Source organism: Bombus huntii, chromosome 5 (genome assembly GCF_024542735.1).
Source record: "Bombus huntii isolate Logan2020A chromosome 5, iyBomHunt1.1, whole genome shotgun sequence".
NCBI lineage: Eukaryota > Metazoa > Arthropoda > Insecta > Hymenoptera > Apidae > Bombus > Bombus huntii.
The window spans coordinates 5,345,577-5,371,411 of NC_066242.1; the positions used below are offsets into that span (position 1 = coordinate 5,345,577).

The 25,835-nt window shown below is 28.8% G+C and overlaps 5 protein-coding genes across 10 annotated transcripts; 3 read left to right on the forward strand and 2 right to left on the reverse strand.

Moving 5' to 3' along the window:
- Positions 1-4: 4 nt before the first annotated feature.
- Positions 5-11,367, reverse strand: LOC126865515 (cilia- and flagella-associated protein 45-like). 3 transcript variants are annotated; one of them, XM_050618126.1, is made up of 7 exons: positions 11,223-11,332; positions 2,130-2,395; positions 1,499-1,909; positions 1,029-1,414; positions 831-963; positions 301-594; positions 5-207 (listed from the first exon to the last, which is right to left on the reverse strand). In XM_050618126.1, the coding sequence occupies exons 2-7, from the start codon at positions 2,316-2,318 to the stop codon at positions 10-12; spliced, it is 1,611 nt and encodes a 536-aa protein (XP_050474083.1). In that variant the 5' UTR covers positions 2,319-2,395; positions 11,223-11,332; the 3' UTR covers positions 5-9. The 3 variants fall into 3 exon arrangements, with proteins under 3 accessions (XP_050474083.1, XP_050474081.1, XP_050474082.1); XM_050618124.1 differs by having other exon boundaries at positions 5-594; positions 11,223-11,367; XM_050618125.1 differs by having other exon boundaries at positions 5-594; positions 2,130-2,431; positions 11,223-11,316.
- LOC126865539 (uncharacterized) lies at positions 2,438-12,483 on the forward strand. The gene is given in 6 exon segments (XM_050618170.1): positions 2,438-7,065; positions 7,931-8,569; positions 8,964-10,147; positions 10,231-10,566; positions 10,648-10,848; positions 11,126-12,483. Coding segments are annotated over 6 exon segments (4,008 nt in total). The 5' UTR covers positions 2,438-6,470; the 3' UTR covers positions 12,179-12,483.
- On the reverse strand, positions 12,213-14,558 carry LOC126865532 (glutathione S-transferase theta-1-like). Its single transcript, XM_050618159.1, has 5 exons — positions 14,410-14,558; positions 13,760-14,037; positions 13,289-13,439; positions 13,006-13,186; positions 12,213-12,807 (listed from the first exon to the last, which is right to left on the reverse strand). Exons 2-5 carry the CDS (start codon positions 13,957-13,959, stop codon positions 12,650-12,652), a joined length of 690 nt encoding a protein of 229 aa, XP_050474116.1. The 5' UTR covers positions 13,960-14,037; positions 14,410-14,558; the 3' UTR covers positions 12,213-12,649.
- An 86-nt stretch (positions 14,559-14,644) lies between these two features.
- Positions 14,645-19,173, forward strand: LOC126865531 (protein rogdi). 4 transcript variants are annotated; one of them, XM_050618155.1, is made up of 6 exons: positions 14,645-14,793; positions 15,395-15,466; positions 15,564-15,698; positions 15,762-16,040; positions 16,144-16,353; positions 16,412-19,173. In XM_050618155.1, the coding sequence occupies exons 1-6, from the start codon at positions 14,758-14,760 to the stop codon at positions 16,478-16,480; spliced, it is 801 nt and encodes a 266-aa protein (XP_050474112.1). In that variant the 5' UTR covers positions 14,645-14,757; the 3' UTR covers positions 16,481-19,173. The 4 variants fall into 4 exon arrangements, with proteins under 4 accessions (XP_050474112.1, XP_050474113.1, XP_050474114.1 ...); XM_050618156.1 differs by having other exon boundaries at positions 16,437-19,173; XM_050618157.1 differs by lacking the exon at positions 14,645-14,793 and adding an exon at positions 15,014-15,166.
- Positions 19,174-19,877: 704 nt separating this feature from the next.
- On the forward strand, positions 19,878-25,154 carry LOC126865520 (sialin). The gene is made up of 7 exons (XM_050618131.1): positions 19,878-20,192; positions 21,041-21,264; positions 21,754-21,990; positions 22,071-22,158; positions 22,218-22,438; positions 22,518-23,048; positions 23,136-25,154. Exons 1-7 carry the CDS (start codon positions 20,123-20,125, stop codon positions 23,256-23,258), a joined length of 1,494 nt encoding a protein of 497 aa, XP_050474088.1. The 5' UTR covers positions 19,878-20,122; the 3' UTR covers positions 23,259-25,154.
- The last annotated feature ends 681 nt before the right edge of the window (positions 25,155-25,835 follow it).

A 25,835-nucleotide genomic window follows, 5' to 3' on the forward strand; every position in this document is an offset into this window, starting at 1 on the left:
TTATTGTATTTATTGTATATTGCTGATCATTCGTTTTACTTCATTGATGTATATTTCAGGCACTCTGTTTCTTCTCATCTCTTCACATTTTCTTTCCATTGCATCACGCAGCTTTTTCTTACGTATGGCGGCTTCTGTACGTATTGCTAAACCTTCCTCGAACATCTTTTGTCTTGCTTCGATGCGTTCTCTTTCTTTCTCATTTACCTGATGAAGATGATAGACATAAAATAATTTAGTCATAGTATTAGAAGAAAGATAATAAATTAAAAAATCTATAATCCAACCGCGAAAACAAACCTGTTTTAGTATTTCGCTCCTATGAATTAATGCTTGTCGTTGTTTCTTTTCAAGTTCTTTTTGTTCTCGACAGAAAGCTTCCTTCTGAACACGTACAATTTTTTCAAATTCACGTCTTTCTCGTTCTAGTTCAATTGCTTCCATTATTCGTTTGTTGTTTATTTGTTTTCCTCTTTCTTTTATAAGTAACTTTTGGGCTTGCGCTTTTTTAAGAGCTTCTTCCTTTTCTTTTTGTCTCCATTGTCTTTCCACTTCTTCTTGAATTCGTGCAGCATTCAACTCATCGATCCGCTCCTAGAAAAGGGGTGCAAAAAATAATTATTAAAATATAAGTGCGAAATGTACAATTATCTATTTATTCTTATTTATAAATATTGTAATAAAATTTATAATATACAATACAATGGTACAAATAAGAAAGAAATCCAAAGGCTTTGATATTTAAACCAGAAGCTAATAATTGCAACGTACGGTAAAAAATTTAAATAAATGTAAAAAAGGATAATTCCATTAATTAAATAATTAAATACTTGTTGACCCCTTGCTTGTAATGTCTGTATTGCAACAGTTGTTTTAGCCTTTTCTTTTTCTAATTTTTCCAATCTTCGTTCTTCCGCCAGCTTTGCTTCCCTTTCTTCCTTATACCGTTGGTATTCTTGTATCCTATGAAATATTATCATTAATGATTGACCAAAACTTCAATAATTTAATAATTTGATAAATCTTACCTAAGATCAATGACTTTATTTTGCTGCTTTTCCATGGCTTTAAAGTGTTTTAATTGCTCGTTCCCTTCAGCGAGCTGTTGTCGAATTAATGCGTTTTCGGATTCTTTATTTCGTAATTTTGTAATTTCTTCTTGTTGCCAATTGATATTGTTTAAATTAATTAATCGACTTTCCTCTTGCTTCCTTTCAAACTCTAATATCCTGTTTTCCTCGTTTTCTTTTATTTGATCGATTAGACTATTAGCAAATTTTTGTCTTTTTACTGCCTCGTCCTGCTCTTTTTTAATTTCTTCTTTAATCGCCCATCTTCTTTCATTTTCCATCATATCATTTAAACGTTTCTCTTCTTCCTCCAACTCGAGTTCCATTAGCTTTTTTTCTGCTATCTGTTAAAAATTACAAGCTTTAAATATAATGTATAAAAACAGAATTTTATTTCATTATTTAATATGTAAATTCACATTATCTACCTGAGCGTCTCTTATAGCACGACATTTAGTCTCTAAAATGATCCTATTGCACTTTTGGATTTCTTCCTCCTGTTCGAGCTTCATCTTCTCTGCTCTTTCAAGCACATGTTTCGCTCTTTTCCTAGCTTCCTCTTCTATTTCGGCCAATTGCGGACATTTTTCTCGAGGCCTTCCTTGATCTATTCTACGAAATTCCTCTTTTCTCTCCATACTCTCTTTCATAAGTCTTTGCCTCTTTTCTTCCTCCGATTTAAGAGCCGCATCTCGCTCTTCTTTCGTCAGAGAACTGTATTTTTGAAATTCGTCGTACTCTTCTTTTGTTAAAATTTTTGGAGGAGGTAGTCTCTTTTTTATGACTTTCTGTCCACTTAGTTGCATTCTTGGTTTACTTCTACCTATTTTTTTGGTTGGCTAAATAATTTAAAATGCGATCATTACAGACACGACAAATATTTGTGTATCAATGATATGATGTTATTAATTAATTAACAACATGCTAAAATAACGGGATACGTAGTTGTATTTCAATATCGAGATTTCTTTCATAGACGTTATTATTAAATTATACAAATATTATCTTACAACAATTATTATATAAATTTTCTATGTTTAAAACAAAATATAAAATTACCTCTTTTCCATTGTACGAATAACGATGTTGACCAGATTTACATTCCGCAGTTCGAATACAAGTATTCTGTAGTCCACTAGAGCAAACATCTTTGAATTTCGTTTCCTTTCTATCTCTTGCACTACAAGACGGTGATCCACAAATTGTGTTTGACTTTGATGTATTATTTCCTATTCTTTGCACTACCATTTTACACTTTCCAAGATTTTATTTTTTCCCAAACGAGATCTTCGATATTCGTTGTTTAACTTATTAATCCATGAAGGCTATTTAACAAATAATAATTATGGCAAGGTATCAATCTGAAAAATTTCTGTGATTTATTTTAATGGCACGTTACTCAAACTATTGTTGTTATTGTCGCAAATATCGGTAAAACAAAAATGGGGATAGATTAACCAGGAAGAACTAACATCGAGGACTGATGAGGAATAAGTTTTGTTCATTGTTTACAAACGGTAACCTACGATTTCGTCGTTTGTTTTGTCAATAGTAAACCGACAACATATTTCAACTCCGTAACGGAATGTTTACCGAAATATTTTTTCTAATATTATCAATATTATTTACGTTCATTTTCAACATCAAAGTATCTATAGCATAGCTATTTATTGATCAAATTTTAATATTTATTACTAAAGTAAATTTGTATATATGTACATTAAAATATTTATATTTTTTTTTATCAATTATTAATATTTCTTCAATATTTTAGGTTTCATTGAAATGCATTCTATTAAAATATACTACTAGAAATATTTTATTTTATTTTATTACTTTTAGCGAGGAAGAAGAATCCCCAAGTATAAAGTGGTAGGGTGAATCACCCCTTTTGTTCGTGTAAACGTTCGTTGCCGAGTTTCCCTATTCGTCGTCGACTTTCCTCAGGTGGGAAAATGCACATGTGACTACGTGTCGTTTGTCTATTAAATGTTCATATTACAGGAAAAATATACAATCTTGCATAATATTCGAAATGAATTTAATATGTGCATATTTGTAATTCGCTTAACTTTAAAACACGTCTGCAACGGTTTTAAGATATCCCCCTACGAATATTAGTTCCATTTGAAACTCGTGTATTTTTAAAAGGTCGGTGATAGTGAAGAGAATACCATTCATGTTTTTTATTCTAGTTCAAAACAGTCTTATATAATAATGGTTGAGGGACAGGTATAATAACAATTAACAATAAGTTTATTACAAATGTTAGAGAATGTAATAACAAAGACTATTAAAGGTTTATTATTTGATCGTTTTAATACTGAATGCAAATTTGGCAATACAAAAGAAAATTTTTGCACGCATAAAAGTTTTGCAACATATCCTGATAAACATATGATTTTTATGTTTCATGTTGTGACTAGAACTTTTAAAAAAATAGCGTTAAATTTTCGTTTTGTGCTATTCAAAGTGCTTCTAAAAATTTTAAAAGCAACCCATCATCATGCTTTATATAGTCGGTAATAACTGTCCTTCGATGAGTCTCTCGTGGGAAATATCCAACGCACCGATTATTTGGCGAATCGATTTTGCAAGGGGAACTTTTGCATTTAAGCATTAAACAGCGTCTGAAGAATAAAAAAGTCGATCGATATCATCCACACACAATGACCATTTTACACGCAGTAGTTAAATTTAACTCGATTACGTATCGAGATACTATTATTCACTATATGGACATACAATAGAATCAGAAAAGACACATTTTTGTTTTTTCCACAAACTGGCTCATGACTTGCACGTACTAGTTATGTTAATAGAATACGAATATAGTAACAATAATAGTAAGTAGATTATATACAACAAGTATAAGTAACTATTAAAGTTAAATTTGTAACTATAAAAATACGATTTATAATACTAACAGTAATTTTATAAGAAGCTTCAAAAAATAAATTTTCTATTTATTCTATTCTTATATATATATAATATATATTATGTCACAGACAGCAAATTTAATTTGTAAAATAATTTTGATTGAAAAAATTAGATGGTAATTAAGTGATTAATTACTGTTAACCATAATGATAATGATAATAGAAGAAGATAATGAAACGAACGCCGGCTTCTTAATAAATTTCAGCATTAAAATTCTATATAAATTCTAATACTGTAAAAAAATGCTTTATTGTTTCTCTACGTGTTCATACTTTAGCAAATGTATTTCTATTATAAAATATTCTTTTCCCTCCCAAGAAAACACGTATCATTTCAAATCATCCCCCGTAGTATGTACGCTCTCTTATTATATGAAAAGAAGGGAAAAAGAGAGAATGAAAAAAAAGGAAGAAAGAGAGGAAGAAAAAACAATTTGTAACTACCACATCCACCACGTTTCAACCATCCTTCCAATCGGCGATGAACAAAGATAATGTACCATATACAGGAAAAAGTTCTTTGAAAGTAATGCCAAAGAAGAACGTATTGTCCCTTTTCTTACATGTCTTGCCACTAAACATTGTATTTCTGAGCTGCGCCAAACGATTGCGTTCTAGTCAGCCAATTGCGAAGGGTTTCCCTAATAAGAACTTTTCTAGAAGTGGGAATACGAGTATACGTGTAAGATTCCTTGGTGTCTGGCTTCACTTTTCGCGCGACACCGTCTCGATCTACTTTGCAACATGTGCCGGTCGGAATAGTTAAATTTGATTAGACAAAATCATTCGACTAAAAAAAAGGCGGTTTTCCTTTTAAAATTTCCAATTGCACGCTATCTTTATTTTTAATTAACTGTTCACTCGATTTTTAGTTTACTCGGGAGAATATAATTACACGTGCACCGAAACACGCACAAGATTGTTGCCACTCCTTTTTATCTAGCTTTTAATATAATTTCCATCTTGAATTTTAAAGAACTGCATTCATTTTTTCATTTTCTCTCTTACATTTTCCTCAAATTAATGATTTATGAGAGATTTTAGAAATATAAAATTACACGAAACTATTTTTGTTAAATGATATTTTCTGTTCTTTCTTCATTCTTCGATTTGATTTTTTTAATATAACAAATTGTCACATATATTTTTTAAATAATAATTTTTTCAAATGTGGATAAGGACAGTGGGACAGAATCATAGAGTTTTGTGAATCACAAATAATTTTATCTTTTTATTGTGACAATATTTGTGTGTGCGTGTCTATAAAAGATTTGTATATCTTCATAGGTATATCAGTGGAGATGAAACATAATATTTAACAATTGCATAACATGTATTTGGTGAAAATCGTAAGTATGAATAATCGATTTGATAAAGTGAAAGACCGAGTAAAATAAATCACGTGTTTGATTCTAGTAAAGAATTAAGTATATGCTGAATAAAAGTAATCGGATACAACATTTTTATATTTAGAATGTAGATACTATTGTATTACATTAAAACAATAATATTTTAACTTTTATGCTAATGCGACTAAGGCAGTTTTGTTCCAATATATCTGTGCCAAAAGAAAGCAATTTCCCCCCCCCCCCCCCAAAAAAAAAAAAAATATTTTTTTAAGGAATATTAGACTTATAAATGCCTTAGCCACAAAATGAACTATTTTCAAAACAATAACTACTTTAGATGTATTATTAGGATAGTACTGAAATCGAAATCAATTCTGCGAATCAGCAAGTATACGTTTTACAAACTTAGTAATAGCTAACTAGAGTTTTATGTCTGTGCATCATATTGTATAATCTACTTCTACATAGTATAGTAAAGGTATGAAGTGTTATGTAATTTCTATACCTTTTATGTGATAAATAATTAATCCGCAGTTTCCAAAACAATTTGTCATAAGATGGTGCACAAAATTTGTTGAAGTATTTATAGTATTACACATTAAATATATGATATATGTTACTTTATAACATTTAGAGAAATTTAAAAGAAATTGAAATATTCCAGATTTTTCAAATACAGTCCCTTTACAAACATATTTCAAGTCTCGACAAAATTTTACGATATCCTAAACTATTTATTAGATGTAAAAAATATATGTGTGCAATTTACATGAAATAAAAGATAGCACACTAATTTTAGTTCTGACTCAGAAAAATTTCATTCTGAATTTTTGTTAACTATTTTATTTCATTGTTTCACTTTCTATCGCGCTTCTTATGCCTATAATAATAAACACACACACAAAACCGTAAAACAAATTCTAAGAATATTAAATGTCACTTAATCCATAAAATATCCATATCCAAAAACCAAACTCAAATATATTTGAAAAGCAACCATCAATTTGCTTCACATCGACTTAAATCGATACGAAGAACCTATCCCTCTTCTCACGCTGTCTCTGGACAAACCATTACTACCTCCACCAGTTACGCTGGAAGAGAAAGAAAAAATGGAAGAACTTAGTAGTTGTAAATCGAGTGATTCGCAGAAAAAACAGAGAGAAAGCTCGAAGAAGCAACCGACGTTTAAACCATTCACCAAGAACAGCAGGCCGAAGGTAATGATATCTCGCGACAGTATCATTAACAAGAAGATCAAAGATTCCTCTGGATCTCCAAGTTTGTCGTTTATTGAAGAATCTTCGAGCGAGCTGCAAGGAACGGAAGAAAAAGATGCCTGTCACGTGGAACATTTATATTGTAATGAAAATGCCACGAATTTCAAGGAGGAACTGGATGTTTGTTTGATCAGTAGCTCCAGCGAAATTCAAGGAAGTCTTAAAGTGAGCGAGACTTCGAGAGGAAACAAGAAGGTTTTGAAAAAGTTCGATAGCGCGGTCGAAGAAAATGATTTTGATTGCGCGTCGGAAGAAAGTATAATTTCCAATACAAGGGAAAAACAGACGCCTATTTTCGTTGATTTAACAGCTGATGAGAAAAGCACGCGGAAACAAACGACTTTGAAGCGATTCTGTGATGTAAAGGCAGACATGACGAATGAAAAGGAAGATGAGAACGAGAGGTGCACTACGAACATCACATTAGGTACAGAACATTGTAATAGGTGAAGATAATTTTAATGGCACTATAATTGTCATTGATAAGACATGAGATAAAATTTAAGTCCTTTTTTTTAGAGGGAAGACCTTGTTAAGAGAGAAATATATTTATTAGTATGAACAATTTTTAAACAGTTTCTAAACGAAATATTTAAAGATTTTTCTGACTCAACTCTGATTCTCGCAACACACTCACTTCTCGACTCGCATACTCTGACCTCTCGGTCGTCCCTCCTTGAAACACGAAACCGTCCTTCTGCTCTAACGTTGTATATTGTTTTTCTCATATCTCTGTAAGAACTAGGTGACTTTAGTCACATAGGTGCTCTTAAATGGAAATGAACCACAGAAGGACGACGTACACGGTTTTTTCTAATTTCAACCGATCTCTAATTCAAATTATTTTACGATATTACAATGATATAACAAATCAAGGTACAGATGTACTGTTGTATTTAATTTGTTTATGATATATTGGTCCTATATAATTTCTACTTATAAAACATATATATATATTGTTTCAATTCGCATTTCAATCTATATTTCCCCATAAAATCGTTAAACAAGTCTTTCCTTATAATGGTACTGAATATAGGACACGTAATACTACAATCTATTAATTATGAATTACAATCATTCTACACTAACTTATAATTTATTATAAATCAATAAACCACTGTTTATTATTTTTTCATTTTCATACGACGTATTTGATCTAATTTTTTTCAAAATTTATTTCAATTTACATACTTATTACGAGCATACGTATTACGAGTTCTTTTGCAATCGGATCATCAAATATAATTAATCAATATTCTGTTTTCTTTGCGCAATTTGCCATTGCATTCCAGAACCTCGAATTATAATAGCAGATAGTTCAAGCAAATTAAATTCTAATGGAAACAACAGTTTAGTAACTGCTTTACGAAAACGTGGGTCATGCTTCATACCGGTACAACCAAATCGTTCTTTACCTATTCTTCCGGCACCATCCGTACCTACGAGATCCATTCGAAAACATTCATCATCTTTCATCTTACCAAAATCTACCGTGGACGTAGTAGAAGTAGAATTAATGAAATCAAACATTGAGACATTGTCGAATAAAGAAGATATTATTTCTAAAGAACAAATAATATCAAAAGATACCGCGAGCTCGATGGCTTACCTTGTTCCACGAATTTCAAGCGTGGGAAGTCTGAGTATGATAAAGAAAAGAAATGATAACGACATGGAACACGAGACTAATGTTAAAGAAAGAAGGAAGAAAAAAAAATCGCAGGAAGCAAATTCTAGACAAAATAAAGAGGAATGTATGGATAATTCGATTAAAGAGTTCCTAACACATTTCTGTGGCTCGAATGCAACCGAAGGCGTACACAATCTTTGTACCGATAAGTGCATTAGAGCGACCTCCACAACAAAAGGAGACGAAAGAAATGGAAATAAATTAGTTCCTCCGTTGAGACTGAAAAAAGTCGCGCATACAGGTAATAATAAATAATAAAAAATAATCAAAAGGTTATATTAGTTAATACGTTAGTTAATACGTACGAACATTTAAAACAGCAAAATTACATAGAATACACATAATACGTGAAAATATATAGAATATCCAAAGTATAGTCTTCTAATATTTATTTAAGTAATATATATTTAACTAATATTTATTTAAGTAAAACGATTCCAGACTTAAACATAAAAATGTAGAATTTGCAGTCTACGTATTATATTTTGTAGAACATAACAATACAAAATTGGTTATACATCATTGTTTGATTTAATTTAAAATAATACGATTAAATAGAAAATCTTTTGAAGTAGTTCCATGATGGACGTGTTCAAAATCTTTTTATTTGATTTAAATATTATTTCTGGCAACAGAAACAGAAAGATACAACGATTCTCAAATCGTCACGGGGTCCGAACACGAATCAAACTATAGAATCATCACAGACACAGCGTCCCAATCACCACCTAGTCCAAATTCTAATAACTGGAACGATATACTCTTCGAGAAAGACACAGATTTTACCACTTTAAATACCGATAACTACAAACTAAAGTACAGGCGAAATAAAATAAAACAGAAACTGTGTGAAGTACGAAATAAAGCTTTGGAATTAGATAAGCAAATGGCGGGTGACTCGAACTCTCAACAAAATATCAGATCAAGGCAAGTGATGAATTGTTATGAGAAGCAAATAGAAAATCTATCAAAATTACATAACAAACTGTCTGCAGACCTCTCGACCTCTAAGGAAGCGATTAATGAAAATAATGATAGCATGAATTCTTCTGATAACAAGTGTCCATATATAAATTTAAACGAGAGGAACGCAGATTTTTCAGCGAATAACAGTTCTCCGGTGTCATCACCTGAACCACCTAAATTGTCACCACGATCATCTCTGGATTGTCATAGTATTCTGCCAGAAGAGGTCCGAAATAGTCCACCAATTTTACCAAAGATATGTTTAACTACCTCGTCGAGTCAAGATTCGGTGGAAGAAGAGCTACAAGTTGTTGAAAGGAAAGTTTGGCCTGTGAACGAAGAATTGATGACATCAACGTTTTCTACAGATCCACTTCCTGGGGATTTAACTGATTCCATGAACAAAGATCCTCCAGATATTGAGAAACATGTGCAGACTATGCCTGTGGGCCATAAAAATAATATCAATATCGATATAGAAAGTTCTAATTCTAGTGTAAATAAGAGAGCTTTCAATCATTCGAACAAGGTTACTCAATCACCAGAGAACAACAATGCAGCTCGGGAAAAGAAAGACGAAAGAAATAAAGGGTTTTCTCAGCGTCGTCTTGTGATCCAAGAACCAGAAACAATCAAGTGTTTGGAGTTTCCGGATGTTGGAACCATAATAAGTTCTGTAGCTAATTGCGTGGAAATACCAACAACTGTTCAAGAAAACAAATCGTTTGAGGTGATATATGCTAAACAGTTCTCATCGTCAAGGAATCATACAGTACAACCTAATTTTTATGAATCCAATCGAGAGGAAGTACCATTTTCGACAAATCATGAAGACAGTATAAATTCGCAAAAGGTTTGTAAAATATAATTTTCAGACAAATAAAATTTTATTTGTAATATTGTTTTATACTATACATAGTGCTGAATTCGTTTCAGGTTTCATCGAGTTTGGGTCAGCCAACTCAATTTGATTCTTCACAAATGATGTTGAATCAGGGGAAGCACGCGTAAGTTAAATGAAAAATTAATATATTTTATTATCTATATCTCTACCTTATATTTTATGCATACAGGTTGCGACAGAGCCGTAAAGGAGAAGAAATTCTGGCTGATTCTGTACAGAAGAGTAACGGGAATCATTCTATAACTGAACAATTTCCTACTCTTGGTAACTGGTTCGCTCGAATGTCAAAAAAGCAAGCTTCAATAACCAAACCCAAATTACAAGCCACAGAAAATGTGCCGTTTGTACCAGGAGAAAACACTACACGCGTAAGAGCAATTTAATAGAATTTTTCAATTTTCTTTTGGAATTTCTCCGAATAATCTGAATAATTTTATAATACATCGTAGCAAATTTCTGGGTCTGAAATACCAAAGATGGTTGGACCTAATATCAATAATCACATAATAAATTCAACGCCTCAACGCGGTACAGAGAAATGGCAATATCATCAGCAACAACAACTACAACCTGTTGCAGCAGTTCCTCCCTTACGACCTGGTGTTTGTCCACCACTTCCTATGACTCAATTTTACCCGAATAATTACTCCGTAAGTAGAATCAATCTATTTTAATATTTTCATTTCGGCAAGATTGAAAATGTTGAAGTAATATAATTGATGAAATATTCGTATTTTATTACAAAAGATACAGAAAACTTATTGAACAGATTCGAATACTTATGTAATATACTTTTTGTATTATATTGTATATTATATTATAAACAAATATTATATTATATTATTAATCACAGTATACCAATATTAATAATGTATAAATATTTATGCACTGATGAACTACAATCACGTATAATTTTTTACATTACAGATCGATCCTTATAATAGTGCTGCCTTAAGTTATCATCCACCAATTTGTCCTTACGGTTCTTATCCATATGACTCACGATTACATTCGGGTTCCTTACCATTTCATTTCCCTGTGCAAGAAAGCTTGCGATCAATGCACCATATGGATAAACGTTTCCCCATAATACAAGATCCAGTTGTAAGGTATCCCTCTCCATCGACAAGCACTCTACAGCATTCGGGTAATTTGGAGTTTGATCGTCTTCGAGGAAACTCTAGCACTAACAACATTGGTACCACAACTTGTTTACCATCGTTATTTCTATCACCACCGTCTTTATCAACTTCTCATCAGACCCTGCCTCAAAATTCTTTAATTGGCTATACGACAAACAATCAATTTTCTCGGAACAGAATGATACCGGATGTTGTTGCCGCAGCAGCAGCCGCTGCTGTTGTCGCTGCTGCTTCCTTTGATAGGCAACGAGATACGTTGACTTATAATAGAACCGAAACGGATGCATTATCGCCTACTGGTATTCCAAATGTCATTGACAGAGAACCACCTCACGTATCGGGTGCTACTAGATCAATTATTAATCGTGACGTAACTAATTTAACTCAAGATAGTAATTTTAACAAAGAAAGTCATGAAAACACTAAGTATCAACAAATGCAAAATTTTGTATTCGACCAATTGGCATTTGTAAAAACCACGGATAATTTTGCGCAAACAAATTCAGTTATTAATAATGATGCGCAGTCGACGATGACGTCTATTGTTCCAACAGCACAATATCGAATGCCATTAATTCCTTCACATGCACAATTATCGAAAAATGTATTAGAAACTGGAACTAGGAATTGCGAGACACCGCATCTAGGTAAAGTGAATCGTAGTCCGAATAGTTCACATAATCTCACATGTTTAAATTGTGGTATTATCGGACCAAAGTTTAAATGTTTAGGATGTGAAATGGCCTTTTATTGTGATGAACGGTGCCAAGAGAAACATTGGTATATCCACGTACAAAGATGCCCAAAGAAAATGCCAAAATTAAAGAAAGTTACATAAAATTAATTAGGTTAGAAATATAAATTTCGGAATATTGACTTGATGCACAAAATGTATTTTATGTGGAGTAAAAAAGATATTTTTCTATAGCTTTTCATACAAAAGTAAACATACTTTTAAAATGTAGTATCATATAATAATACAACAATAACAATAATATATATGTTTAACAGTTTATAATATAACTTTGTTGTGCAATAAGACTGGTATATTTCGTATCATACACATCTAATATAGTAAAGCACTACTACATTTGCACACATATGTACCTGATACATGTTTAATAAAAAAATATACCTTGATTACTCACATTTCTTTCAATTATTTAAAAAACAAATTATATATTTTTCAAATCAGATTTTTTAAAACGTTACGAATAAAAATATTATTTTGTAACAAATATAAGAAAATTATAAAAAAATTCTTATGTAATTCTTAAATGAGTGAGCATAGATTCAAAATTCATGACTATTAAAACTTGCTTTTTAATCCCTCTTGTTTTACCTTACTTGTAAGCTTATTTAAAAGTATGTGAGCTTCTTGATAATAAGGACTTGTTTTATCTGCAACTCTTTTCATCCATGCAGTTAAATGAGGCCGATTCTCTTCTGGATCATATCCAACTATTCCTAATTGAAAATTGCGTTTCTATAGTAATATAATAATACAATCTTTATTTTTTATTATTTGTTATGTTATATATTAATCATGAAAATGGTTTATCTTCTACCAAATAATAAAATATTAAAAATTATCTGCCAAGGCTTTCCTGATACTATTTATTTATTTTTATTTCATTTTCAGTGAATGCACATATCATTACTTACGAACTTGTTCTACCTCACATGACCCTAGAATATCAGCAATGCTAATTTCAGAACCAGTTAAAAAGTTTTTGTCTTTTAACCAGAAATTTTCTAGATCGTCAAGTGTTTGCATCATGCGTTTTTCATATTGCATTAGACTTTCTGGGTTCATTGATTTTCCAGTTAATAATGGTTTCATGTACTATAATAAAGATTTTTATGAGTAGGAAGAACATCATTCTCTTGTTATTATCATTGTCTATAGACTCAATATCATTCTTTATAGATAAAGGAATTTCTTTACCTTCATAAAAAAGTATGAAGCACAATTTAGTCTTGTATTAAGATGCTGCCATTCAAGATATTCATCAACTTTAAGTTGACGTTTTAAGTCTTGAGGGTACCAATGATCAGCTACCTTAAATTTTCTGCAGAGATATCTCAGAATTGCAACACTATAAAACATTCAATGTTCTTTAATTTCTTGCAAATTAAATTATAAAATTATTTATATAGAAATATGTTATAATTTATACATTTTCTTATTTCTGTAATGATTTTCATTTTGTATCTTCATTCAAAGAATAAAGGTAAAAAGTTATTAAAAAATATCAATGACATTTATAACTTTCATTTAAGTTACTAGTTTTGAAATATTAAACATAAAAAATGAAACATGACATTATATTTGTATATAATTGTAAATCAAAATTTATATTTAGTTTATTTCTTCTTGTTAATACAAATTATAAATCATACTAAAAAACAATAATACCTCTCCATCATGTTAAAACCATTGTGCTCAATAGCAGGTACTTTTTGAAAAGGATGGATCCTTTGATACTCTGGATTAAGATGTTCACCTTTCGCTAAATTTACAAATTTCCCTTCAAATGGTATATCACAAACTTTTAAAAATATATAGAGAGCTCTACTTGGCTGTGATAATAAATCATAATACAATTTGAGACTCATATTTTTAGTAATAAATTAAGCTTACAAGGATGAGAAATATATCACCAATATTATAAACTTAAATGGAAAAACTAATTCCTGAAAATAAAGAATAATTTGATAAAATGATAAAAAATATTTTTATATATTAAATTTTATATATTTTATATATTAAATAAAATATATTTTATATATATATTTAATATATTTGTAATTCCACTTGTTGATTTTTAGATAATTCTACAAATTCTAAATATATTTATACATAATGTTATCTAATCTCTCTCTCTCTTTTTAATAAATGGTAAATAAAGTCCAAAATTTGTTATTCGTTTTAATAATAAAGTTTTTTTTTACATGAAATAGCAAATTTAACATGCAATATAGAATTTAGATTTTGTAAATACTTGATTTTGACGAAATATTATTTAGATGTATGTTAGTATGTTATTAAGATAAACTTATAATTACCTTTTTTTTATAATATAAAGATAGGGCAAATGTCACTATTTTATTGCTAACTGTTTGAGTCTATTTACTGGTAAGTAAATTTCTACAATAATTCATACTAATCCTAGAACATAAAAATATCTTATAATGATAACGATTTATCTATTTAAGATTGCAATATTTCACACTGAAGATGACGGGATTTATCTTTGGCATTTAATGTAACGACGACATTCTGTCGCAGGTTGAGTAATAAATGAGATATTCCAAGAAGAAAGTAGAAATTCTACAAAAGAATTTTAAAGATTAGACAAATATAGAATCTTAAGTAACTAGGAAACAAGTGGTAGGCATCACCCGGTAGAGAAAATGGCTGACTGCGAGAAGGAGGAGGCTCACAATCTCGTAAGCTATTTGCCTTTACTTACCGTTTATCTAATCACTTAGGCGACCTCGCCGTCTCGCGGTTCGCGATGATAGTGTACCTTATCTATCGTCGAACTAATCAATTTACTCTTACTGTTTTTACTGAGACAAGTTCTTTGTGGTTATGTTCCCTTCAGTGAATGATTTTGTGATGTTACGTTTATTTCTTATTTACATATAGGAATACACAATTCAGTAATCCTATTTCAAAAATTTGTGACAGTATTTATTTTCTAGTAACTATGGTTGATTAAATCATATGAAAATATTCATTCAATACAGTTTTACAATTTATTGAATATAGGACTAAAATTGATATACAAAAATAATTTATTACTTGGACATGAGTATAGTATGTTATATATTTAAATAAATAATAGCTGTAAGATATCAAAACTTGTAGAACAAAATATTAATTTACTCAAGCATGTATTTAGTGATTATTTATAAACACTTGTGTAACAAACGATATGTATGAACCCCAAATGCAAAATGATGCAGTATTAATTCTTATTAATGTTTTAATCATTATCCACATTGTTATACGAAGCGATTAGAATTTAATTACAACATTTTTCAGCAAATGGAGTTTGAATGGGTGCTTCATGAAGAAGTACATTCTTCACTATCACAGCTAAGGAATATTTTAATGGTATTATATATTTCTGGAATTTATCATAAAACAAAATAAAGAAATTATTATTTATATTATATGCATACATGTCATGTTAATGTATGTTATATTACAGGAATGTGCACAAAGATTTCCATTAGCATTATTTGGCAACGATCAACATAATAAAACAGATAGGTTTGTATTTGCTGCACCACATGATCAAGTGAAATGTGTTGCTGTTTTAACTGGTGACAGTATTACAAATGCAGTAAGTGTCAATTATTTTGTTAATTTGCAGCTATATTATTATCTTAAAAAAACATGTTTCTAGGAAGTTAATTTTAAAGTACAGCGTCAACAAAATATTAATATGAGAACAAGTATACAAACTGAACATCCTTGGAAGTTACAACAAATACAAGATGCTGCTAATCATTTACAACAAGCTATTGCTCACATAGATAATGTTGATCGTCATTATCCATTTAAGACATCTGATGAAGTTATGCATGTATTAGGGAACATACTTGGTTGCCTCCAACGGAGTCGTACAAGTTTAATTGTTCCTAGAAAAAAAACTATTGATGATCTCATTAAAAGCCGTAATATGGTGAGTAAACATTTCTGAGGAATATTTGATTTATATTAATCCTTTACACAGTTAGGCTTGATATCATATTTCATATCTGAACTATCAATCTTTTGTATTGCAGAAGTCATTAAATCCTAATCTTCCAGAAAATTTGGCAATTAGTTTTTATATTCAAAGTTATAAACTAGTTTTAGCAATATATCAATTAGAAAATGCACATGGTAGTGTTAAATATGAAACACAACAAGCGGAATGTAGTGTTCCATGGTTAAATGATGCTTTAGTACTACTTACTATTGCATTACAGCTTTGCCAACGACTAAAAGACAAGGTTAGTTAAAATAAAACTGTTTCAAATTGTTCATTATCTTATTTGAAACATTTTTCAGATCTGTGTTTTTTCTCAATACAAAGATTTTACAGTTGGTTCTCACGTTACTTCTACAATGGGCTGGTAATAAAAACATTTGAGCAATTAACCTTCAATTGAAAGAATAGTTGTGTATATGTATATTACAGTATATCACATTTAATGCTCTGGTAGCATTTTTAGTGGGTTTTGTTTTTATAAACAAAATTTAGTTCTAAAAAACACTAAATTATATTGCATTTTCAGAAATAAGTTTTTTAATCATCTGCATATATATTTTGCTTGATACACTCTATCAAATTCAAAGATTAAATTTTACATAGCAAATTTTACACAAGAAAAATTCTTGTATATTAGTACAAGATCTGAGACTTCATTGTCATTCACGATTTTAAAAGTATTTTGCTAATTAGTTATGTGCTTATATCTATTAGTTTGTACTAGATTTCCTTTGATTATAATGTTTAATCTTTTGTAGACAGCTTTGATTTAATTAAGAATAGTTATACATCTTTACTAAGATGAAATAATTAAGCACTGTATTTATTATATCTCCTGTGATTTTTTCGGAATGTTATAATAATTTCCTTCTTACTAAATATTAATGTTCTGTTTCTAAGAAAACGTATGCAAATCTAAAGCGATTAATTTTAACTATTTTGTGTATGCAATTATTATTTTAAACACTTTAATGAATTATTTATTTTACTTACCAAAGAAAGTACTATTTAGTAAGTGTTGACGTACATTACCGTGGTATGACGTTCCTTTAAACTTTAAACTGTATCTATATATTTACATACAAATGTCTGAATTAGTATTACATCGATCATGAACTAGATGTTAGAATAATTGTTATTGATCGATGTTATTGTTATACATATAGCTCAGAAGCAATTTATAAGGATTTCAATACAGTTATATTAAATAATTAGAATTGCCTTAACTTAATAACGAAGAAACGCGAAATTTTTAATATTAAAATCGGTTTCTGTATTGAGTTAAATGGAAAGTTTTTATTTAATTTCTAAAATTTTATTCCTTCTATATTGTAATGTAAAAATTGTATATATGTACCCTATGTATGTATACATATTCAAGTATATGTCTTTTCTGCTGAAATTTTGGTATTTTTCAGTTTTATTTATTCTCATATTAATATATGTACATATATAGTTTAACTATAAATAAATTCAATAAATTAAATTGATTTACTTTCCATATAACTCAATAAAAATGCAGTATGTGATGTATATCACTTTTACGTATTTGAATTATAAATGCTTTACTTTATTGTATTAACCAATCAAAGTACAGTCTGTCCTACAAAACAAAAATTAATTTGTTTTAATTGAAAATATATCTAAAGCACTAGTATGCTCTTGCTTATTAATAAATCCAATCTCCTTCATTATCGATTATAGCTTGACAATGTACCGATATACTTTTTACTAATTTTTCGGGATACGACACAGATAGCGATCTCCATATTTTTTTAATGTAGTTCATTAAAATTCTTAACTTTAAAATACATTTTCCTTTCAATTTGTGCTTCATAATAGACCAAACATTTTTTATGCGATTTGTATCGAATGACTAAGACAATCAGTCCAACACAATGATACCGTTTTCAGATTTCCATTTGGTGCAGATGTACCTTTAACTTAGACATTATAAATTATAAGCCAAGGCATATCTGAATGTATTGTGTATGTTTATATCACAATCTCTCCTTTATTACATACCAACGCCAGTATACTTTTGTACGACAGACTGTAATTTCTGATTTATGAATTGAAAAAATTATAAAATGTAAAAATTATTTCATAAGTGCAAAGCTTTTAAGTAGCTTGTTTTTAGTACTACCAACTAAATTTACTCATTTTTGTAAAAATATTACTGAGCAAGCCACAAATTGAATATATTTGCTTTATTTTAACTATTTATATGTTTAAAATGTTATAAATTTACACGTGCTGTGCTTTAGGTATTAAAAGTTTACAGTTTTATTTTATGCATCATATCTCCTTGAGTCTATATTATTATATTGTGTACTTATATATTACATTTTATTATATCATTTTACAAATTATATTTTGTTTATAGTTACTTGTTATATTAAATATCTTGTATAAAATACAAAATAGTACTTAAATGATATAACATGATTCAGTGTATTATGTTATTTATTTTCTTGAATTTGCATTTTTTTGACATGAAAATAAATTTCAGTATGAAGTTCATATAAAAAGCAATTTTCTTTGTAATTATATTTATAATGATTAAAAACAATGGAGTTTGGTAACTTGTATGTTTAATTTTCTCATATAAATTCTATAAGAAAAGTAATAATATATTCGTCAATACTATTTGAAATATTTTGAATTTAGAAACAATAAAGAATGTAGTATATACTTATATCTAGAAAAGAAATCACAAAATGTTCCCAGTAAAAAAAAATTATGGTATATATTGTCTTTATTGCAGGGTATTGACCACTCACATAATTAGTAATATTTATACATTTCTAATGTTTAAGAAATTTTAATAAACACCAAAAATTGCTAAGTATTAAATTGAGAGAATAGAGGAGCCTAATTAATAAGAAAAACCTTTACATATTGCATTGTAATCAGTGCTACTTTTAAGAATAATAGTTTTATTCAGCTTATAAAATTATTAAAAAAATTTGGAGCGATATATTGAAAATTATATTTCGATGGATTATGTATAAACATTTATTTCATGATTACATAATAAATAATCTTTTATAATAAAATATTTAACATTTACACAATATTTTATACTGTATCAAAACTTTAAATATTTGAACATAAATTCTTCTTAGTTATATGTTGAACTAAGAAAAAGCACAACTTTTTTTTATTAATAAAAAATATGTTTCATATTCAAATAAGTTCTGTGAAATCTATTAAGAAATAAAATTATTCAAATGTACATGTGTACATTCTTTCTTATATTAATATATCCAAAAATAAAAGCTTTTTATTCACAAAAAATTTTAGTTCGTAATTTTTTCTTTTCCTGTGAATAATATCATATAAGCTGGTAATTCTTTAAAAGCTCTATCAAAAATTTATATATGCGTATAGTTTCTGTTATAAAAACAGTGCAGCTTTTATTACTTCTTCATAGTCTTACGAGTCACATAATTATAAAAAATTCTCATATTCTTATCCTTATTTAATTTAATTGTGTCAGAAAATAAAATTAATCATGACGTAAATGTAATAAAGCTCACAGAATATATATGGATCAAATATTATTCGATCATCGTTGTTCATCGTTGTTCGAGAGTAAACAACATAATCTCAACAAATTTCAATTTATCCTTCAATTATATTCAATTATAGAAAGTTTTGAAGAAGTAAAACGCGCCTGCACGGACGTTCTTTCCTACGTTGCACACACAATCGAGTTTCAGTACATATGTATTATATATATATATATATATATGTGTGAGCGCGCAGCAATTCGTGCCAGCGATAAACGACGATGACAGCAGACGACAGTTTACCATTACTTAACACACATCGTATCGCTGCTAAGACTCATTACAAAATTTCTTTATTAAATTACATATTATTTTGTTACCACATTAACGCGACGAATGGAGCGATCGTAATTACATACAATCGAAAAATATTTTCGATTTGAAGCGACGAATTCTTCGTGAAAGTGTTGAGTATTCGCGAAAAAATCATACAACATGGAAGTATTGGATCCTAGTGTCTCAAGAGACGACCAGCCTTTGTGCGTCAATGATTTTTTGGAAAAAGGTTTATTTTCAATATTTTCCTATCATATTAATCGAATAACTATTTGCTTAAATATTTTTTTTCGTGATTTTGTTTGCAACCGTTTTTTGGGAGCATTAAAAACCTTCAAAAACCTCCTGAGTTAAGAGAAGGCATTGTTTGGAAACAAAGGATTGGCAGAACGATACATAAGCTCTCCACAATATTGTCAGCTGTCAAGTTTTCTGAATATATTATTTTACGTGAACTGCATCGATCGAAACTATATTTTGAAGCTTTTTTAATAATTACTTTTTTATTTTAAAAACACGTTATAATTATGCTCCTCGGATTTTTATTTATTTATAAATTATTCTATATGAATGAAAATTTTGCAGTAAGAAGTAAATGAATATATTGAATGGAAGTAAATAGTAACAGATGTCAAGAAAAAGAAAGAACCAGAAATTGTATAAAAAGTTGTCAGAAGATACACTAGGTTAACTTAAAATAAGATATTACATATTATTTATTTTTGTTGGAAATTGAGTTGAATTTTAATATTTCAATAAGGATAGGAAAGGATCATAGATGTTTTAAAGGACTTGATGCAGTTATTAGTTTGTTAGCTGATTAATTCTGAACTTCAAATACATATCTAGATACATATCTTGATATAATAACGTATGCCAATTATTATTTTGAAAAAAGAAATATATATAACTGTATAAAATAATGAAGTATTAGTTATAGAAAATCTTACATCAAAAATTTAATTAGTAATTACAAAAATCATTAAAATAATTTTTTATAAACATTATATTTTTTTAAATAAATTTTTCTATATTCTCTCTATCTAAATAAACCTGATAACAAAATTTTACTTTTAGTTACTATACCAGATATACCTCCTGATACAAAATCATGCATAAAAGCAAGGCATACATTAGGCTTTTTAGGATTTCTAGGGTTTGCACTAGTGTATGCTATGAGAGTAAATTTATCTGTGGCTATTGTTTCAATGGTTAATCAAACAGCAGTACCACATAATGATGATAATAATACCACAGATGTTTGTCCTAAGGAAAAACCAATTAATGGAACATTCATACCAGTAAGTTATTTAATAATGTTATAATGTTTAAGTCAATGTTGCTTATAATGTATTATATAATTTAGTAAATGTTATTCATATCAATTTTAGAATTTCTGCATATGATATATATGGATGTATTTTATATTTTGTAAGAACTATAGAACTGAAGTTTGTGATTTATTGCATTCTGCATGCGTAATATTGATGCAGATCAAATGTCAACATTGTTTTTACTTCATTATCACATTAGTCATGCAAACTTATCATTTTTAGTATGACTTAACACATTGATATGTTTTTAACGCCTACATCTTTTTCCTTTATCTTGTTATATACCTATCATCTTTAAATGTTTCATGAAAACATTTTAACGCTATGTTTCTGCATATTTTGAATAGAATATTTATTTTTAATTAATTAATATTAAAATAATTAATTATGCTTTTCTTTACATACATGATTTTAAATTGTTATCAATAAAAATAAAAGTAATATACATTTCCAAAGAGTGCAGGAGAATTTGATTGGGATGAGAAGACACAAGGTGTTATATTGGGAGCTTTTTTCATCGGTTATGTTGCTACAAATGTCCCAGGTGGAAGAATGGCAGAGAAATTTGGTGGAAAGCTAATATATGGATTGGGAGTATTTTTAACTGCTGTACTGACTGTAATTACTCCTTTTGCAGCATATATAGGATTGATACCATTCTTAGCTGTACGAGTAGCAGAAGGATTTACAGAGGTATGTCCTGCTTCTATAAATTAATTTTAAAAGAACATTAATTTGAAATTTAAAAAATTTTCTGTCTATTTTATAAATAGGGTGTTACATTCCCTGCAATGCATAGCATGTTAGCGCATTGGGTACCCCCTTTAGAAAGAAGCAAATTTGCTGCTATAGTATATGCAGGTAATTATTCTTTTTTCAATGTGTGATAAATTTGATTTGTTATATTCATTCTTATACAGGTGCAAATTTTGGAACTGTAATATCATTACCAGTAAGTGGGTGGCTCTGTTCATTAGAACTTTGGGGTGGATGGCCCCTTGCATTTTATTTATTTGGAGGCCTTGGTATTGTGTGGTATGCATTTTGGACAATTTTTGTATTTGATACACCTGCACAACATAAAAAGATTGATCCTCTTGAAAGAGCATACATTGAAGCTAGTGTGGAAAAGAAGGATGAGGTTCTTTTCAATTTTTTAAAATTAAGCTTATATTCCTAACGGACTGAATAAAATTTAACTTAATGTATGTTAAAAACAGGATAATGATTCAGGAGTTCCTTGGTTATCAGTATTTACATCATTACCCATGTGGGCTATAGCTATCACTCAGTGTGGACAGTCATGGTCATTTTATACGCTTTTAACAGAATTACCAACGTATATGGATAAAATTTTGCATTTTGATGTACAACAGGACGCATTCCTTTCAGCACTGCCTTATTTAAGTTCTTGGTTAGTCGGACTCGGTATTTCAAGTTTCGCAGATGCCCTCCTTGCCCGTCAGCTTATATCTCCTTTAGCATCGTTCAAGTTATGGAATACAGTGGCTTCATTAGGACCCAGTCTCAGTTTCATTGGCGCTATCTGGGCTGGATGTGATCGTATGATGGTTATGATGATGCTCGCTGGATTAGGATCTCTACAAGGTGCAATTTATGCAGGGAATCAAATGAATCATATTGCTCTAGCACCACGATATGCGGGAACTCTTTATGGACTTACAAATGCTGCGGCAAATGGTTGCGGATTTTTAGCCCCATATTTTATTGGAAATATAGTCCAAGGACATGTCAGTATAACTACACATTGTTATTAGCAATAATAAACTTCGTTCTATAAAAATGGTTCTATAATTTTTTTACGTTTTATGTTATAGGAAACACTGGCTCGTTGGCATACAGTATTCTGGTTAGCAGCAGGAATAAATATGGCGACAAATTGTTTTTACTTAATTTTTGCATCTGCCTCGGAACAACCATGGAGTAAAGGTAGCAGTTGATGACAAAATTTAGTTAGACACGAAGTATTTCATATGGATAATAATTTACCATTAGATCGAATCGCGCTCAGTTCGTTTTAATTATTGTATTGACCGTTTCCGTCATTTAGGCACAAATCTGCGATATTTCTTTCTGCAATATTAAGTTTGATATATTTCGCATTGAATGAAGTATCTCAAACCTGAATAATTTATTATATTGTCTTGGTAAAATGATACAGAAGTTAAAAGTAAAGTTTGTTTGGATCAGTATTATTATGTTAATGAAGTTTAGGTACTAAATCTATAATTTACGTATCATTCCAATGAAGCTATACACATGACAATATGACTTTTTAAAATTTTGTTCGACTTTTTAATTTAACTGAAATGAACATGATTTAAAAAAATATTGACTTTATTTTATTTTACTTTAATCTCACTACGAAGAAGAGTAAATTATTACAGATATTTTTTCTATTTATAAAATAAGAAGTATCAAAAAATGTCTAGAGTCTATATTCTTATTTATATGTAAGAGTTTTGTATGTACATAAAAATAATGTAAAAGTGATTGGCATAGTGCAGGATGCAACAATTTTTAAATGAACAAGTGAATCTTTCTTTTGTAACTAAATATGTATGTTTCATACCGAATGTAGTTTATCTTTATATCTCCTGTGGCAATAGCCAATACGATAATATATAAATTTATAAATTTGTTTATAAAAAATATAAAAATTTCAACAAAAATAATATATGATATAGTTATAGTAAGATTTTACTAACTATAAGTTGGAAAGCAAAAAACTTTATAAAGCTAACTCCTACAAACAGACTTTAATAAAATCATTATCTTTTCCAAAAAATAATAATCTGGTACTTTAGTTGCTACATTATTTTGTCCAAAAGGAAAAGAAATAGTAAATATTTATTAGTAGTAAAATACTTACTTACATATATTGTTGATAAAGAATTGGAAATTTTAACATTATTTAAAACAAAATAATGTGCTACTATTTGTTGTTATTTTTTTTAGATATAAATGCTGTTACTTACAACTCATTTTATTTTATTCTTTTGAAAGTAATTTGATAAAAACAATTATATAAATTCAAAAATTTATATTTGAATTATAGATTAATTTACAAAGATTATTTAATATAGTAAGGCTTTACAAAAAAATAGTATTTCGTTAAAAAAATTAACATTATATATGTATATATTATATATCTTATAGGCAATGTGTAAAATATAGGCATTTTATATAATTCTTAAGAAATCTATAGAATGTCATAAATAGTATTCTCAAAATATTATCGGTGCTACTATAGCAAATTTTGTCTATCTGGGCGACCGTAGCTGCGTATATGCCTTACAACGGCCGAATAAAAATTAGCATCTAACCCAAATCTATATATATTATGAACAAAAGATAAAGTAGGTTTCTGTTAGATGGTATTTTACCCGGCCACCTTACGGAGAGTGACAATCAATGCCTAGGGAAAGTATAAAATATATTAATATAACACAAACATTTCATGCTCAACCTAAAAACGACACGCACTCTATAGATTTTGTAGGCATTATATGAAATACCAGTATTTTATATTTCCGGTAACACACAAACATACAAACATGTATATGCGGCGTATAATGAACAAAGAAAGAAATTCAACAATAACTAATTTATTTAAACATCGACTTCTGTTTATTTTCTTATGCTGTTTTTCATCGAAAGATAAAAACATAAATTTCATGCACAAGTAACTTAAAATAAAATTGTTCCCATTAAAAGTTCATTAAAAGTGTCTATATTGTATTTCTTGGGTTATTCATAAAAATGTATAAAAGTATATTTAAATAATGATAATAAAGAACAAAATTATATTTATAAAATAAATTATTCAATTAGTATTGCTAGTCTTTAATGTACATACATATACCATGTTTTCTTTGTTGTTCATATTTTAAAATTAGATTAGTAATGAATTGTACCTTGTAGAAGCTTTATAACAGTGAATAATACTTTTTGATACAATTTAATGGGAAGATACAGTTTTTTTGTATACTTTATTCAAAATTGTAGAATTAAAATAGAATAGAATAAACTTTTGTTTAATCACAATGCAAGAAGTGAAAGCTTAAAATTTAATTGCTTTTTAACAAATTATTTGTAATCTTATATTCTTACAAAGTTGCAACTATTACGAGTTTCAAATTATTTAAGTGAAGCACAATTTTCATTCAGAGAAGACTAATGTTTATCTCATAGTTAAGCAATATATCTGGTATGGTATGACAAATAATCCTTGATGATCTATGATTCTTTTCTAAATATATATATATAATATTATATTATATATATTTAATATATATATAAATATAAATAATTATATCTATATATATTTATATATATAAATATAAATAAATAAATATATATATGTATATATATATTATAATTAGAAATATATTATATATATGTAATGTATGTAACCGGCAGACTTTAAATCATCGTTCAACTAAGTTGTTCGCGTTAGAAACATGAAAATCTCCACGTAGCGTTGTTATGAAAGAAGTCGGTATAAAGTCCTTAAT

Bases quoted from the DNA above. Each gene is read 5' to 3' on its own strand.
- LOC126865515 (XM_050618124.1), bottom strand. From the start codon at position 2,318: ATGGTAGTGCAAAGAATAGGAAATAATACATCAAAGTCAAACACAATT. The intron at 1,910-2,129 runs GTAATTTTATAT...TAAATTATTTAG, and splicing joins ATTCGTACAATGGAAAAGAG to CCAACCAAAAAAATAGGTAG. The intron at 964-1,028 runs GTAAGATTTATC...AATATTTCATAG, and splicing joins AATAAAGTCATTGATCTTAG to GATACAAGAATACCAACGGT.
- LOC126865531 (XM_050618155.1), top strand. From the start codon at position 14,758: ATGGCTGACTGCGAGAAGGAGGAGGCTCACAATCTC. The intron at 15,699-15,761 runs GTAAGTGTCAAT...ACATGTTTCTAG, and splicing joins GTGACAGTATTACAAATGCA to GAAGTTAATTTTAAAGTACA. The intron at 16,354-16,411 runs GTTAGTTAAAAT...AACATTTTTCAG, and splicing joins GCCAACGACTAAAAGACAAG to ATCTGTGTTTTTTCTCAATA.
- LOC126865532 (XM_050618159.1), bottom strand. From the start codon at position 13,959: ATGAGTCTCAAATTGTATTATGATTTATTATCACAGCCAAGTAGAGCT. The intron at 13,440-13,759 runs GTATTATTGTTT...AATGTTTTATAG, and splicing joins GGTTTTAACATGATGGAGAG to TGTTGCAATTCTGAGATATC. The intron at 12,808-13,005 runs GTAAGTAATGAT...ATTTTCAATTAG, and splicing joins ATGTGAGGTAGAACAAGTTC to GAATAGTTGGATATGATCCA.
- LOC126865520 (XM_050618131.1), top strand. From the start codon at position 20,123: ATGGAAGTATTGGATCCTAGTGTCTCAAGAGACGACCAGCCTTTGTGC. The intron at 20,193-21,040 runs GTTTATTTTCAA...TTTTACTTTTAG, and splicing joins CAATGATTTTTTGGAAAAAG to TTACTATACCAGATATACCT. The intron at 22,159-22,217 runs GTAATTATTCTT...ATTCTTATACAG, and splicing joins TGCTGCTATAGTATATGCAG to GTGCAAATTTTGGAACTGTA.